This window comes from Lepus europaeus, chromosome 6 (assembly GCF_033115175.1).
Source record: "Lepus europaeus isolate LE1 chromosome 6, mLepTim1.pri, whole genome shotgun sequence".
NCBI lineage: Eukaryota > Metazoa > Chordata > Mammalia > Lagomorpha > Leporidae > Lepus > Lepus europaeus.
The window spans coordinates 465,039-481,860 of record NC_084832.1 but is presented as its reverse complement, the minus strand read 5'-3'; the positions used below and the strand labels follow the sequence as shown (position 1 = coordinate 481,860).

The 16,822-nt window shown below is 61.3% G+C and overlaps 1 protein-coding gene across 1 annotated transcript in view; it reads left to right on the top strand.

Annotated features, from left to right (window-relative positions):
- The window catches only part of TMEM255B (transmembrane protein 255B), a 34,917-nt gene that overhangs the window by 9,809 nt on the left and 8,286 nt on the right, over positions 1–16,822 (top strand). Inside the window, exons 3-4 of the mRNA XM_062195554.1 lie at positions 1,006–1,068; positions 11,035–11,124. Of these exons, the coding sequence (XP_062051538.1) occupies positions 1,006–1,068; positions 11,035–11,124 (153 nt within the window). The remainder of the gene's footprint in view (positions 1–1,005; positions 1,069–11,034; positions 11,125–16,822) is intronic.

The following is a 16,822-nucleotide window of genomic DNA, read 5'->3' as shown; positions in this document are numbered from 1 at the left end:
TCTCTATTTATTTACTGGAACGATAGACAGAGAGCCACCTTCCATCCACTGGTTCACTCCAATGCCCACAACAGCCGGGGCTGGGCCAGGCCAAAGCAGAGCCAGGAGCTGCAGCAGGGTCTCCCACGTGGGAGGCAAGGACCCGAGTACTTGGGGGTCTCTGCTGCCTCAACTGTGCACCAGCAGGGAGTGGAACCAGGGCTTGAGCAAGGTGCTCTGGCAGGGGACGCGCGGGTCCCAAGTGGCATCCTAACACCGCGTCCAGCGCCCGCCCTGAATTCTCATCTATTTAACTGTGGCGTTTTAAAGCTTAGTGCCTAAAGAATTCTCTCCTTCCATAGGAATTCTCGAACCACTGTGGACACCACAGGCACACATCCTGGCAGGCATCCCAGATCGCAGGCACAGCCGTGGGCCCTCCGGGCTTCGGTTTTGGGACCAGCACAGCCACGTGTCCCCAGTGTGTCCCCAGTGTCTCAGCATCCTTGTCTCTTTGGGGGAGCCGAGAGTGAGGCTCTCCTGGGGCACACAGGGACTCTCTCAGAGCCGTGGTGGCCAATGCTGCGGCCCAGGGACCCCACCTGGGCCCTGGCCCTGGGCACCACTTCCTCGTGCCCACCCTCCCCTCCAGGGCAGTTCTGGGCTTACCCGCCCTGTGCACCTCTTCCTCTCAAGCAGGGTGGGTCTTGTTGCCTGACATCTTTCCCGTGGGCCATCCCGGGATGCTTGGCAGGCCGGGGAAGGCAGTGTGGACGAGCGGCACCAGGTGTGCGGGTCCTGGAAGGGCACAGCACTCTGTCTGCTACCAAGAGCAGGAGCCAAGCTCAGAGGCCCCAGCTGCTGCCCCCTCCGGGCAGCAGGACACGCCACCGCCCCAGGGGGCACTGCCCTGTGGGGGAGGGGAAGCTTCCTGAGGGGGGAGCTCACTGTGGCCTGTCCTTGTGCTGTCACTGTCACCAGCCCTGTCAGCTAATGCTCTGGCCCCCTGGTTTTCTTTTGTCGCAGCTGGGCTTTGGGTCTTTCCTGGGACTTGTTGGCATCACCCTGGTGGAGAACAGACGGCAAATGGTGAGGAACTCGCGGTCTCCCGGGGGGAGGGGCGTGGCCTCCCGGGTGCTGGGGTGACTCCTCTGTGTGTGTGTGTGTGTATGGTGTCCCTGGTGCAATGGGGGGTGTGGTTTCCCTAGTGTGGAGTGGGGGAATGGGGTTTCCTGCATGCGGGGCGGGGTCTCCTATGTGCGAGAGGGGAGGGGTCGTGTCTCCCGGGGGCTGGGGTGACTCCTCTGTGTGTGTGTGTGTGTGTGTATGGTGTCCCTGGTGCAATGGGGGGTGTGGTTTCCCTAGTGCGGAGTGGGGGAATGGGGTTTCCTGCATGCGGGGCGGGGTCTCCTATGTGCGAGAGGGGAGGGGTCGTGTCTCCCCGGGGCTGGGCAGGGAGCGTGTTAGCCCCTCCGAGGGTGTTTCTTGAGGAGGAAGGAGGGCTCCCCCACCCCAGCAGCCTGTGGGACCAGGGCTTTGGTCCCAGGCTGTGACCAGCAAGCGCTGTGCACCTAGTCTAGGCGGGTCCCTGCAGCTGAGGCGGGGAGGTGTGGGGAGGTACTCCAGGCGGGCGGTGCAGGGAGAGGGGGTGGAGGCCGCAGCACCTCCTCCAGGCATGTGCGGGGTGAGCAGCCCACCCGTGAGGTCAGTCCTGAGCCTGTCCTGTTGGTGAAAAGAGGTCCAGTTGCGCCCAGGACTGAGTTTCAGGCCTCGTTCAGAGGGGCGTGGCTGAGCCATTCTCGCTTCCTGGGGTAGTCAGTGGGGTGCAAGGAAGCTGCATGGTGCAGGGACCCTCGGGCTGGAGGTCTGGGTGGGCTGGGGGACTGGGGCGCAGGGGTGCAGGGTTTGCTCCAAAGGAGGCCCTGAGGCTTCTCTTCTCACATGTACTGGGGTGGGAGCCCAGAAATGATGTTGTGGACGAGGCCCCTGTGGGCACCACGTGGGCTGCCATGGCCACTGCGGTGGGATCTCTGGTCCAGGGCCTGTGTGGTGGTCCCCACCCCGGGTGTCAGGGGCTGCCTGGCCCTGGAGCCATCACTGGGGTTTGTGGTCCAGGCTGAAGGCTCCCTAAGCAGCTTCCTGACAGACCCCACAGAGCCAGAGCTGGGTGTGGTGCTGGGGCCTGGGCAGCTCACCGCTGGGGGACATGGTTGTCAGAAGGCCTTTCCTTCTCCACTACATGGGATTAAAGAGAGGCAACCACACACGTAAAGCGTGCAGTTCAGTGGTCGGTTGTGTTCCCAGGGACTCACTGCAGTCAATTCTGGAACGTTCTGTCACCGCCTCAGGAGCTCTGCCCTGGAGCTACCACCGCAGCCCTCGGGCACTGCCCGTCTCGAGCTCAGTGAGAGAGGAGTGGGATTCTTCACCTTCTGCGCCGAATCCTCAGGGTGCAGCAGGTGCCAGAGTGCCCCTCCTGCACTGAGCAATCCCTGCCCTGGGCACGCGGACCACGCATGTCCACCTCTGCTGCAGTGTGGACCACGTGTGTTCACTCTCTCATGCATGTGGACCACGCGTGTTCACCTCCGTCATGTGTGTGGACTACACATGTCCACCTCTGCTGCACACGTGGACCACGTGTGTTCACTCTTTCATGCATGTGGACCACGTGTGTTCACCTTCTTCATGTGTGTGGACTACACATGTTCACCTCTGCCATGCCGGTGGACCATGTGTGCTTACCTCTACCATGTGGGTGGGCCACACATGTTCATCTGTTATGTGTGTAGACCACACGTGTCCACCTCTGCTGTGCATGTGGACCATATGTGTTCACCCTCCTTCACACGCATGGACCATGCATGTTCACCTCTGCCATGTGGGTGGACCATGTGTGCTCACCTGCACCATGTGGGTGGACCATGTGTGCTCACCTCCACCGTGTGCATGGACCACGCATGTTCATCTCAGTCATCTGTGTGGACCACACACGTTCACCTCTGCTGTGCATGTGGACCACATATGTTCACCTCCCTCATGTGTGTGGACCACGCATGTTCACCTCGGCCATGCGGGTGGACCACATGTGTTCACTTCCCTCATGCGTGTAGATCACATGTGCTCACCTCCACCATGTTCATCTCAGTCATGTGTGTGGACACGCATTCACTTCTCTCATGCAGGTGGACCATGTGTGCTCACCTGCACCATGTGGGTGGACCACATATGTTCATCTCAGTTGTGCATGTGACCAGTGTTCACTTCCTTCATGCGTGTGGACCACGCGTGTTCATCTCCATCATGCGGTGGATGTCAGGGTGTCCCACCTCTGGGTTGTTCAGCATCTGGAAGTCTCTTCCTTGGGGGCCCCTCTGAGGGGTGGCCCTGACCCACGTGTTCTTCCTGTGACGGGGCTGGTGGTCTCCTGCCCCCAGGCCACACACCCAGGACCTGGGAGGCGTGCTCAGCGGCCAGTTCCAGGCTGATGCCTCAGGAGCACACGTGGCTGTTCGGGTCCCTGCCCACGTGAGAGCCCTGCACTGCTGCCTTCTGCTGGTGGGGTCTGCACCGTGGCAGGGGGCACGGAGGTGGGGGCCGGGATGCTCATGCAGTGCCCTTTCCACCAAGTGGAGCCACAGAACTGCTCAGCACCAACGCCAGCTCCCAGGGGGTCCCAGTGAGGTCGGGGGATTCAGCCCCTCCCCTCAGCGTGGTGTGGAGGAGCGAGGGCTGTGTGGTGCCCACGGTGGAGCTTGTGCTCACCCAGTCCCCTCCCCCCGTCTCCGGATGGCACTGCCCTGTCTGTCCCCAGTTTGTCTCACTCCACCTCTGCCTGCCTTGCTTCCCTCCGTGTCTGTCCATCGAGGTCTCTGTCCCTGTCCCGTCTCTGAGTCTCAGTCCCTCAGGCCCTGGTGTCCCTGAGGGCCTTTACCTCCTGCCCTGCACAGAGGGTGGAGGCTGGAGATGGAGGGGCCGAGGACGCTGGACTTGTTCACACTCAGGTTTGGGCCCAGAGCCAGCCCCGGAGCAGCGGTGTGGCCTGGGCCAGGCTGACATGGCTGCTGCTGTGTGCCGAGGACCTGCAGGGCCCAGTGCTGGGCGGGGTCTGTCGCTGTGCATCCTCCATGTTGGTCACTGCTGGGCGGGGTCTGTCGCTGTGCATCCCCCATGTTGGCCAGTGCTGGGCGGGGTCTGACCCTGTGTGTCCTCCATGTTGGCCAGTGCTGGGCGGGGTCTGTCGCTGTGTGTCCTCCATGTTGGCCAGTGCTGGGCGGGGTCTGACCCTGTGTGTCCTCCATGTTGGCCAGTGCTGGGCGGGGTCTGTCGCTGTGCGTCCTCCATGTTGGTCAGTGCTGGGCGGGGTCTGACCCTGTGTGTCCTCCATGTTGGTCACTGCTGGGCGGGATCTGTCGCTGTGCGTCCTCCATGTTGGTCAGTGCTGGGCGGGGTCTGACCCTGTGTGTCCTCCATGTTGGCCAGTGCTGGGCGGGGTCTGACCCTGTGTGTCCTCCATGTTGGTCACTGCTGGGCGGGGTCTGACCCTGTGTGTCCTCCATGTTGGCCAGTGCTGGGCGGGGTCTGACCCTGTGTGTCCCCCATGTTGGCCAGTGCTGGGCGGGGTCTGACCCTATGTGTCCTCCGTGTTGCCCAGTGTTGGGCGGGGTCTGACCCTGTGTGTCCTCCATGTTGGTCACTGCTGGGCGGGATCTGTCGCTGTGCGTCCTCCATGTTGGTCAGTGCTGGGCGGGGTCTGACCCTGTGTGTCCTCCATGTTGGCCAGTGCTGGGCGGGGTCTGACCCTGTGTGTCCTCCATGTTGGTCACTGCTGGGCGGGGTCTGACCCTGTGTGTCCTCCATGTTGGCCAGTGCTGGGCGGGGTCTGACCCTGTGTGTCCTCCATGTTGGCCAGTGCTGGGCGGGGTCTGACCCTGTGTGTCCTCCATGTTGGTCACTGCTGGGCGGGGTCTGACCCTGTGTGTCCTCCATGTTGGCCAGTGCTGGGCGGGGTCTGACCCTGTGTGTCCTCCATGTTGGTCACTGCTGGGCGGGGTCTGACCCTATGTGTCCTCAGTGTTGCCCAGTGTTGGGCGGGGTCTGATGCTGTGTGTCCCCCATGTTGGCCAGTGCTGGGCGGGGTCTGACCCTGTGTGTCCCCCATGTTGGCCAGTGCTGGGCGGGGTCTGTCTCTTTGCATTCCCCCATGTTGGTCACTGCTGGGCGGGGTCTGACCCTGTGTGTCCCCCATGTTGGCCAGTGCTGGGCGGGGTCTGACCCTGTGTGTCCTCCATGTTGGTCACTGCTGGGCGGGGTCTGTCACTGTGTGTCCTCCATGTTGGTCACTGCTGGGCGGGGTCTGTCACTGTGTGTCCCCCATGTTGGCCAGTGCTGGGCGGGGTCTGACCCTGTGTGTCCCCCATGTTGGCCAGTGCTGGGCGGGGTCTGTCTCTTTGCGTCCCCCATGTTGGTCACTGCTGGGCGGGGTCTGACCCTGTGTGTCCCCCATGTTGGTCACTGCTGGGCGGGGTCTGTCTCTGTGTGTCCCTCTGTGGTGGAAGTGTATAATCTGACTCTGGCTGTGGCCCTGACCGTGCCTGCCCCCGACTCAGCCCCAGAGGGCAGGGCTGTGTTTTGTGGGACTTACTGCGTCTCGGGGCTGCTCCCGTCACTGGTCCGCAGGTGCTTGTGGCATGGATGGCAGAGCATCTTCTCGCGTCCACCATGGCTGTGGCCAGCCCTGACCTGTGGAAGGGGACGAAGCCTGCTCCTATCTGCAGTGCCGCTCGTCTGAGCTGACTCGGGGTTTCTTGGTGATTGGTGGCAGAAATCATGGGAATAAGGTGTCCTGGGGAAACCACAGGGAGGGAGGAGCAGCGGTGGCACCAGGGCGGAGGGCAGGGGCAGGGAGCAGAGGGCAGGGGTTGGGCTGTGCTCCTGTGGGAAGCTGATCCTCGTGGAGTGAGCCTGGCACTGAGGCTGGGGCGGGGGAGGAGCTGTGAGGGGTGGAGGGGGCTCGTCAGCGCCAGGCATTTCCCACTCAGACGAGAACGACACAGAGACAGACAGATCCCATTTGCTGGGCCGCTCCCCAGGTGCCCACCTGGACCGGACTGACGTCAGGAGCCAGGAAGTCGGTGCAGGCCTCCTGCGTGGGCAGCAGGGACCCTCTCCCCTGAGCCGTCACTGCCACCGCCCAGCGGCCGCGTTAGCAGGAGGCAGCACTGTGGCGTGGGACGAGTTGGGAGCCGGCTGCCGGCCTGCACCTGTATACCGCACGGCAGCACCGTGACCACGGCGCGTGCCCGTGTCACCCCCAGGCCGTGCTGCTCCGTCTTCCTTCTCGGGCTGGGTTCGGGTTCCCTCGGGCGTGTGCTCACGTGGGAGCTGCTCAACCTCCATTTCTGCCGCTCTCGCTGTTGCCCCGAGCTGGTCCCGCTAATAGAGGGAGAAGCAGCTGCAAAGGCAGAGCCCCGGGGGGGAGGCCCACCCTGGAAGCTCCTGGCCACCCACACAGCCCCTGTCCAAGTAGTTGGTGTCCTGCTCAGGCCAGCAGGGGACTGAGGGCCACCAGGCTTCTGCACACAGCTTCAGGTGACCCTGGCCCAACGGGGCAGCCTTAGGTGGAGCTGGGATAGGAGGGGGGTGACCAGGGAGCTGGAGCCAAAAGGAAGGGGCTGGGGGCCGGGCAGAGGGAGGCCCCTTCCTGTGGGGTGAGGTGTGGGGCGCCCAGCGGGGGGCAGCAGCACACCTAGGAGGAGGGGAAGAGGCAGAGGTGGTGCTGGGAGGGGCGAGGGCCCCGGCTGTGTCTTCCACACCAGGCTCACCGTGCAGGTGCAGACGCGGCAGCACTGCCCTGGCCGGCCTGGGGCTCTGACAGGTGCACGAGAGCGTGTCAGGTGCAAGGGCTTGAGGACACGCAGGGGTCTGTGATGGCGGAGCGGCAGCCAGGGCCCCCGGGTGGGGAGGGTGGTTGGTGCCTGGGCACCACAGTGAGGCCCTGGAAGCAAAGAGTGTGGCCAGCACCCAGGAGGTTGGGGACCACGCCTGGGGCTGAGACTGGGTCATGGACGGGGGTTGGGGGCACTGGGGAGGAGGGGAACGTGTGGGAGGCGACACATGGTGGTGGGGGAAGATGGGCCGGAGGGAGGGACTCAGTGGCCAGGACCTGAGGCCCTGCTTCCTGGCTGGGCACCGCCCGAGGCCTCTCCTCCCAGCTTTCGACCTTCCCGGTGCTGAGTGTGCCCTTGGGGGGCCGGCCAGACTTGTGCACTGACCATGTCCAGCTGCACTCCACTGCCCTGGCTCCAGCCTGCCCTCCGCCCCTCCCCATAGCATCCTTGTCCTTCGTGCTGGTCAGGCCGGAACCCTGCGGCCCCAGCTGCTTTCACCCACTCGCCTTCCCCTCCACCTGTCACCCTGCCCTTGCCGTGGACTGCTCCTCTCCTGCTGCGAGCTCTGGGTCCCGTCCAGCCGGATTCCTGCCGTTTCCAGCCAGGGGCTTCTCTTCGTTCCGCTCTACCCTCCCCACTCCTGCCCTCTTGCCTGACCGGGGCCCTGCTGTCCGTCTCATCCCATGCCCTTGTCCTTGCCCCTCAGATACCTGGTCCCTGCTCCTCAGCAAATGTGCCTGGCTCAGGCCCGGCTCACCCGCACCTGCTGTGCTGACCTCCCTGAGTCTCTGCCCTGGGTGCCCACCCCGTGGAGCCTCCTGCCACGTTCCTGCCACGCTCTGTGTTTTTCCATCTTATCACCGTGACCTTGTACTTGCTGTTTGTTTCCCCGTGTTTACTTTCCCCTGGTGGGTGGAAGCTCGGAGAACAGCTCTGAAGGTGACTTCCCCTCCGTAACAACACAGCTGCCCTTCCCTGGAGTGGACGCCTCAACAGAGCCGCCCATGGTGCGCAGTGCAGAGCCTTCCTAGCGAGTGCCGAGGGGCAGCTTCGCCCGGGGTGGGGGTGGGGGGGCTGTAGGGTTTGGGAAGGCGGTCCCGGCTGCGTGCATCCTGACCTCACATCTGTCTCACCATGGGAGTCCTGTGTTACCACCAGAGTCAGCAAGGCCTAGGAGAAGCCGCAGGAGGAGGGAGACCCCGGGAGGCCCCGGACCCCACCCCAGCAGCCCTGCAACAGTGTTCCAAGCCCTGTGGGAACACTGTGCCAGCCAAATCAAGCTGTGCTGTAGCATGTGGACGTGAGGCCGGTCCCTGTGATGACACAGGTTTCTGTGCAGATGCTCGCTTTCTGTGAAGCACTGGGTGACGTCTGCTGGGGTGAAACCCCGGTGCAGGGATCGTGTCCGGGCCGTGGCTGGTTAGCGCCACTTGCCCGCCGTGTCCTTCAAGGAGGAGTTGGTGAGTCGGAACCAGCGGATCCTGGCAGAGGCTCTGTCCCCACCTCTGGTGCAGCGGGAGTCACCTGCGTGTGCTTCTGGGGCGACTCAGGCTCAGTGGGCGGGGCGTGGCTCCTGCAGGCAGACCCAGGCTTGCTTGGGCAGCCGCAAGATTCCAGCGACCCACAGGATGCTGAGGCCAGATGTCACTGTGGACGCCGGCAGTGGCTCTGGGGGCTCAGGGGGTGTGGGGAAGGCCGAGGTGGAGGAGCTGGCCCCGCAGAGAGACCCCGAGGGCTGCAGGGCTCCCTCCCCTCCTTCCAGGGGCTCACTGGGCAGGTGGGCCTGGGGCTCAGTGTGGCAGGCGCCCGTCACCACCCTGCTCAGTGCAGGGCTGCAGCTGTGCACGCAGAGCCACCCTGAGGTCAGCTTTGTGAGGGTTACATGGAAACCGCGAGCGAAAGTGTTGCGTAGACGCCCACATGCGCTGTTCCTGGCCGAGTCTCTCTTCACTCTGGGGCCGCCGGGGAGGCCCGCCTGCTCTGATCCGGCTGGTGCTGAATGGGAGGGAGCAGTGGGGGGGGGGGGTGGGGAGTGAGGCCCTGAGCAGGTGCCGCCTGCTGCTCCCCTGCTCCCTGGCCTCCCCCCTCGGATGTCTGTGCCCTGCCTCTGCGTGTGTGCTCTCAGTTATCCTGAGGCACACAAAGGCGGGCCATTCCTGGTGGGAGCAATTCCTGTGTCCCCGTCCTGACGGCGGGCGGGCAGTGCCCCCAGGGAGGAAAGTGCAGGTCTCTTCTGTGCACTGAGACCCAGCCGTGCTTGCCCAGCCCTGGCCAGGGCGGTGTCGGCCCAGTGGCTGCAGCTCTGCTTCCTCTCGGTTGTGGGAGATGTCACGTGAATCCCAAAGATGACACCACATGGATGTCATGAGATCCCGCAGGAGCTGCCACGTGAATGGAGATGCCCAGATTCTGCCACAGGAGATGCCCTGTCTGGTGCCACAGGAGATGCCACATGGGTCACACAGGAGGTGCCACGTGGGTCACACAGGAGGTGCCACAGATTCTGTGCAGGAGATGCTATGCCTGCCCAGGGCTGCCCTAAATCTGTTCTTCCTTCCTGGGCAGAATCAGTGCTGCCCCCTGGTGGCCGAGTGTTGTACCCGAGCGAGTGCAAACACAGGAGCGCCACACACAATCAAATTGGATGGTCCTTTTTTGCCGGCGGGGGACAGTGGGCTCATGCCCTAAAGAACTCTCGACCCCGAAGCTCAAAGCAACAGGATTCATAAAGGAAAAAACCCACAATATCAGGAGGGGAATACATGGTTGCTAGGATCGGGGGGAATCCATGGTTACTGGGGTCAACCTGACCTAAAACCTATGCAAAACTAATATCAATTATGATCTTTCAATACCAGTTATATTTTGGACGTTTATCCAGGTATTGGCCTATATCATATGTGGGACATAGAAAAATTAGAATTTTATCCTTAACCCAGGTGTAGCCTACCTGTTTTTAAGCTTGAGCGATCATGCTAGGGGGTTTCTATGCTTTGCCAGGTGTGATGCAGGTTGTCAAGTGTGATGCAGGGGCCTGCTACTGTCCGAGTGTTTTAGATCACCGTGTATATGTATTAATATGCGCCGGCCGTGTATATGTATTAATATGCGCATGCACACATGTAACCTGTATGTGTGCTCTGAAACTTGAGGAACAAGGACCTAAAAGTTCGATAGAAAACATGGGAAGATGCACTAACAGGAATTCAAGAAGTTATGAACAACCTTAATCGTATGAAGAGAGGCCCCGCCCCTCTTGCAGTCAGAGAGTGTGCAACTGGAAGCCCACTGCGATTCCAGTGCTTACACTGGCGCGATCAGCCTGGGGCCAGACCTGCCGCAGGCGCAGCTGTGGGGCCTGGGGCCAGACCTGCCGCAGGCGCAGCTGTGGGGCCCGTGGCCAGACCTGCCGCAGGCGCAGCTGTGGGGCCCGGGGCTCCCACGAGCTCCTTCTGCAGGGAAGGTGGCAGGCAGGCAGGGACCCCAGGGCAGGGGCCCCAGGGCACGGCTGGGACGGGGCTGGGAGGGAGGGAGGAGGGGGCGTGCAGAGGAGATTGGACGGCGAGGCCTGAGGTCGTCCAGCTTGTCAGCCCTGCAGAAGTGGGGACCGTCACCTGCCGTTCACGCAGCTCATCGGGCTTCTCCGGGGACTCTGTAGCCTCCTCTCAGGATCGTGGGGTTGGAGAACCTGGGTGTGTCCTGTGTGGGAGCATGGCGTTCTCGTGTGCTCACTGAGTCTGCTCTCAGACATGCTGGAATGTGAGCCCCAGTGTGTCTGCCTCGTCTTTGTAGTCGCACGAAGCCGAGAGCCATGTAAATTTCCATGGTGGCACAGGGGACCGCTGCTGGCCCCAAGACCGTCAGGAGCAGCAGGCTGCACACTGTGCACAGGGCTTGTCCATCCTCTAGCAAGGAGGCTCCGTGAGCGCAGGTGGGAGACAGGCACGTGCGTGTCAGCTGTGGGCACGCGGCCCGGGCACTGCCCAGGAGTTGTGCGGGGCTGGGGGACTGGATGCACCATGGGCAGAGGGCTCCCCGAATCTCGTGCCATGACCACGGAGGGGCCATCCCGGCTGCAGAAGCGAGGGCTCTGCCCCAGTTCGGGCTGCGGGCGGCTGCCTTTGGAGCTGTCGCTGTTCCTGGACACAGGCCGTTTCTCTTCCAGCTGGTGGCTGCGATCGTGTTCATCAGCTTCGGCGTGGTGGCCGCCTTCTGCTGCGCCGTGGTCGACGGCGTCTTTGCTGCACGGCACATTGTGAGTACCGACGGCCCTTTCCTGGGCTTTACCATCTCGAGCAAACCCGCTCCGCCCTCGGCTGGACGCAGCTCAGACCACTGCTGGCCTCACCACCGTGTTCCCAACCTCCGTCTCCTATCTCAGCTCCCCGAGTCCTGCACACTGCCCACCATGAGCCAGCGGCACACATCACACACACCCCACGCATGCCACACACATGGCACACACCACCACACTCCACACATGACACACTCCACCTGCCACAATACCACCTGCCACCTGCACACATCACATGCCATCCATACACATCACACACCACACACATCACACTGCCACAGGCCACACATTACATGGACCACCACACAGTCCATGTGCCACACAACACACGTGCCACACACATCACACATACTGCACACATCACATGCACTATACTACAACACTACACATGCCACCTGCATACATCACACATGCCACACACATCACACACTACATACATCACATGCACCACCACACTACACACATCACACAGTCCACATGCCACACACATCACATGCTGCACAGATCACACACACCACCACACTACACACATCACACACTCCACATGCCACACATGTCACACACTACATACATCACATGCACCACCACACTACACACATCACACAGTCCACATGCCACACATATCACATGCCACCTGCACACATCACACACCTCACATGTCATCCACACACATCACACATACCACATGCACCACATACATCACACATACCACACACAACACACATGCCACCCTCACACATCACACATACCACATGCCACACATCAAATGCACTACTACACCACACATGCCACCCTCACACATCACATACACAACCACACTATACATGTCACGCACTCCATATACCACACACACAATATGCCATGTGCACACATCACACACCTCATATGTCATCCACTCACATCACACGTACTGTTATACCACACATGCCATCCACATGCATTACACAAGCCACCACATATCGCTCATGCCATGTGCCACACATCACACATGCCACACTGTGGACTTGGCCTGTGAGGCCGCACCATCGGGGAGAGTGGGGCAATGGTGTTCTTCAACAAGAAGCACCAGGGACAGGCTTCGTTCGGTGAACATGTCCATCTTTACTAACAACCATGCACACTTTCAAAGAGCAGGCAGAAGGGTGTAACTAATTCAGGGCAACACTAACTACAGGACAGAACTGGCACTGGTGCCAATGTGCCTCTCCAGTCAGCTTGAAGGTCACATAGCTAGGGCAGCTTTCCAGGTGGGCCTGGGCCACACCCGGGAGCAGTGTACCTGATTGGCTGAAGGCGGGGGTGGGGAGAAATGTGCCCGGGGCTCCCGCCGCCTGCCAGCAGTCAGGCTAACCACATGGGTTCCAGCTGGGGTGCCCCTACTGTTTGCGGCAAAGTGGCTTTGAAGATGGTGCATACATGTGTGGGGGCGTGTGTTCCTGTATGCATGTGTGCAGTGTGCAGGGCTCGTGTGTGTGTGCTTTCTGTGTGCACGTTTACATATACACACATGCACTCATGCTTGTGAGCACAGCACATGCTTACATGTGTGCGTGTGCACATATTGTGTGCACGTGTGTGCACGTGTGTACACATGCACAGATATGCATGCATTGTGCCTGCATGTGTGTGCATGTTCTACCAGCTCTTCCTGTCTACCCTCGCTGGTTTCTCGTGAGGTGGGCACACCCAAACCTCCTTTTTCCTGATGGAAAGGGTCCCTGCCCCAAGGCCCACCCACTGCCATGGGACACAGCGTGCGCCTCTGCAAGCTGTGCATGTTCATGTGTGTACATGTGTGTGATTACATGTGTGAATATATGCATGTGTGTACACATACTGTCACCTTCACAGTGAGGTCGAGGTCTGTCCCCAAGCAGGAAAGCCCTGGCTGCCTCCTCCCTCAGACAGTCTTGCTGCCCCAGTGAGCAGATTCAGCGAGTGGCAGGCACAGAGTAAACTTCCCCAAGTTCGAGTCAGGCTCCCTGCTCCCAGCTGGCGGCACTGGCTGGGGGAGTGTGGACTGGCAGGAGAGTCCCTGGGGATTAACCCTGTCTTGCTGCCCAGTGGGGCCAGGCAGACTCACGGCTCAACACTAGAGAAACAGGAAATGAGGCTGTGGCTGCGGCCAGGCTGCCGGTTCCAGCCGGGGTGGCCTCTGCATGCCCAGAAATGCCTCGCTGAGCTTTGAGTGGAGTCGCAGCTAGGGGGCAGCTCCTGCATCTCGCTGACCTCAGAGAGTGTGGCGTCCTGGCTTCCACGGTCACCCACAGAGGCCCTGCTGGGGCTGGGCACACCGCAGGAGTGGGGGGTGGTCAAGGTGGCTTTCTCTGAGAAGGGGCAGCGGGAGACCACACTGGGGTTAGGCCTGTGGCCCAGAGAAGTCACGTACAAAGCCTGCAGCAGCCAGGGCTGCACCTGCTGTGCACAGGCAGGGCTCGGCTGGAGCAGACAGTCGGGTGCATGCTGACTGTTGGAGGATCCACAGAGTCACACGGGATCTCAGCCAGGTGACGGGGTGTGTGTGTGTGTGTGTGCTGAGTGTTGGAGGACCCACAGAGCCACACGGGATCTCAGCCAGGTGACAGGGGTGTGTGTGTGTGTGCTGACTGTTGGGGGATCCACAGAGCCACACGGGATCTCAGCCAGGTGACGGGGTGTGTGTGTGTGTGTGTGTGTGTGCTGACTGTTGGAGGACCCACAGAGCCACACGGGATCTCAGCCGGGTAACGGGGTGTGTGTGTGCTGCCTGTTGGAGGATCCACAGAGCCACATGGGATCTCAGCCGGGTAACGGGGTGTGTGTGTGCTGCCTGTTGGAGGACCCACAGAGCCACATGGGATCTCAGCCGGGTAACGGGGTGTGTGTGTGCTGCCTGTTGGAGGATCCACAGAGCCACATGGGATCTCAGCCAGGTGACAGGGTGTGTGTGTGTGTGCTGACTGTTGGAGGATCCACAGAGCCACACGGGATCTCAGCCAGGTGACGGGTGTGTGTGTGCTGGCTGTTGGAGGATCCACAGAGCCACACGGGATCTCAGCCAGGTGACGGGGTATGTGTGTGTGTGTGTGCTGGCTGTTGGAGGACCCACAGAGCCACACGGGATCTCAGCCAGGTGACAGGGGGGTGTGCTGGCTGTTGGAGGATCCACAGAGCCACATGGGATCTCAGCTGGGTGACGGGGGAGGGGGTGTGCTGACTGTTGGAGGATCCACAGAGCCACACGGGATCTCAGCCGGGTGACAGGCGTGTGTGTGTGTACTGACTGTTGGAGGATCCAAAGAGCCACACGGGATCTCAGCCGGGTGACGGGCTATGTGTGTGCTGACTGTTGGAGGATCCACAGAGCCACACGGGATCTCAGCCAGGTGACAGGGCTGTGTGTGTGTGCTGACTGTTGGAGGATCCAAAGAGCCACACGGGATCTCAGCCGGGTGATGGGGTATGTGTGTGCTGGCTGTTGGAGGATCCACAGAGCCACACGGGATCTCAGCCAGGTGACAGGGGGGTGTGCTGACTGTTGGAGGATCCACAGAGCCACACGGGATCTCAGCCGGGGGATGGGGTGTGTGTGTGTGCTGACTGTTTTAGGATCCACAGAGCCACATGGGATCTCAGCCGGGTGACAGGGGGATGTGCTGACTGTTGGAGGATCCACAGAGCCACACGGGATCTCAGCCGGGTGACAGGGGGATGTGCTGACTGTTGTAGGATCCACAGAGCCACACGGGATCTCAGCCAGGTGACGGGTGTGTGTATGTGTGTGTGCCGACTGTTGGAGGATCCACAGAGCCACACGGGATCTCAGCCGGGTGACAGGGGGGTATGCTGACTGTTGGAGGATCCACAGAGCCACACAGGATCTCAGCCGGGTGACAGGGGGATGTGCTGACTGTTGGAGGATCCACAGAGCCACACGGGATCTCAGCCAGGTGACAGGTATGTGTGTGTGTGTGTGTGCTGACTGTTGTAGGATCCACAGAGCCACACAGGATCTCAGCCAGGAGACAGGGGGATGTGCTGACTGTTGGAGGATCCACAGAGCCACACAGGATCTTAGCCGGGTGACGGTGTGTGTGTGTGTGCTGACTGTTGGAGGATTCACAGAGCCACATGGGATCTCAGCTGGGTAACAGGGGGATATGCTGACTGTTGGAGGATCCACAGAGCCACACGGGATCTCAGCCAGGTGACAGGTGTGTGTGTGTGTGTGTGCTGACTATTGGAGGATCCACAGAGCCACACAGGATCTCAGCCGGGTGACAGGGGTGTGTGTGTGCTGACTGTTGGAGGATCCACAGAGCCACACGGGATCTCAGCCAGGTGACAGGGCTGTGTGTGTGTGCTGACTGTTGGAGGATCCACAGAGCCACATGGGATCTCAGCCAGGTGATGGGGGTGTGTGTGTGTGTGTGTGCTGACTGTTGGAGGATCCACAGAGCCACATGGCATCTCAGCCGGGTGACAGGCGTGTGTGTGTGTACTGACTGTTGGAGGATCCAAAGAGCCACACGGGATCTCAGCCGGGTGATGGGGGGATGTGCTGACTGTTGGAGGATCCACAGAGCCACATGAATCTCAGCCGAGTGACAGGGGGATGTGCTGACTGTTGGAGGATCCACAGAGCCACACGGGATCTCAGCCAGGTGACGGGGGGTGCTGACTGTTTTAGGATCCACAGAGCCACACGAATCTCAGCTGGGTGACAGGTGTGTGTGTGTGTGTGTGCTGACTGTTGGAGGATCCACAGAACTACACGGGATCTCAGCCAGGCGACGGGGGGATGTGCTGACTGTTGGAGGACCCACAGAGCCACACGGGATCTCAGCCAGGTGACGGGGGATGTGCTGACTGTTGGAGGACCCACAGAGCCACACGGGATCTCAGCCAGGTGACGGGGGGTGTGCTGACAGTCAGGGGATTTCCCAGGGCCACACGGAATGCCCTGAGACCCTGGAGGAAGGGGGGGCCCCTCTCTGGGTCACCCAGAGGTGGTGTGGCTTCCCTGGAGACATGTGCTTCCAGTCTCACTGTAAATTCAAAACCAAGCTTGCTGGTCACACCCAGTTCAAACTGAGAATTACCTCGTCCTGCTCAGGTGGCAGGTGTGGGGCAGAAAACGCAGCCCAGCCCCGGCGTCCTGTCTGGGGAGACCGATTTACAGAAACCCCTGGGGCCGCCGTCGCCAGAGCCTGAGGCAGGCGTAGTCCTGGGCAGGCCAGCGAGGCGTGAGGGTGACCTCCCAGGGACCACATCCAGACCGGGCAGCAAGTCACGGCTCAGAGCTTCGAGCTTTCTGGGTCACAGGGCACAGGCACTGGCACCGCTGTGAACAGGTCGGGAGAGAGCTGTGAGAGCTGTCAGATGGGGCCGGCTGGATTCCCTGGGCACTGATGCTGGATGGGGTGGTATGGCTGCAGTGGGGCAGCACCTCTGACCCAGGGCAGGAGCTGGAGCCAGAGCCAGTGCGGGCCTGGGGGCCTTCATCCCCCAGAGCCGGAGCCTGGTGGAGTCCACATGAGAGGTGCTGCCCTCGCCTGGTCACTGGGAGGGCTGGGCTGCTGGCGCCTGGCGCCAGCCAACTTTGAGGCCTGTGGGCTGAGGTCCCCAGGTGAGCATGTGTGTCTGCCACTGGTCTCCCGGGGCCTTCTCCAAGCCACAC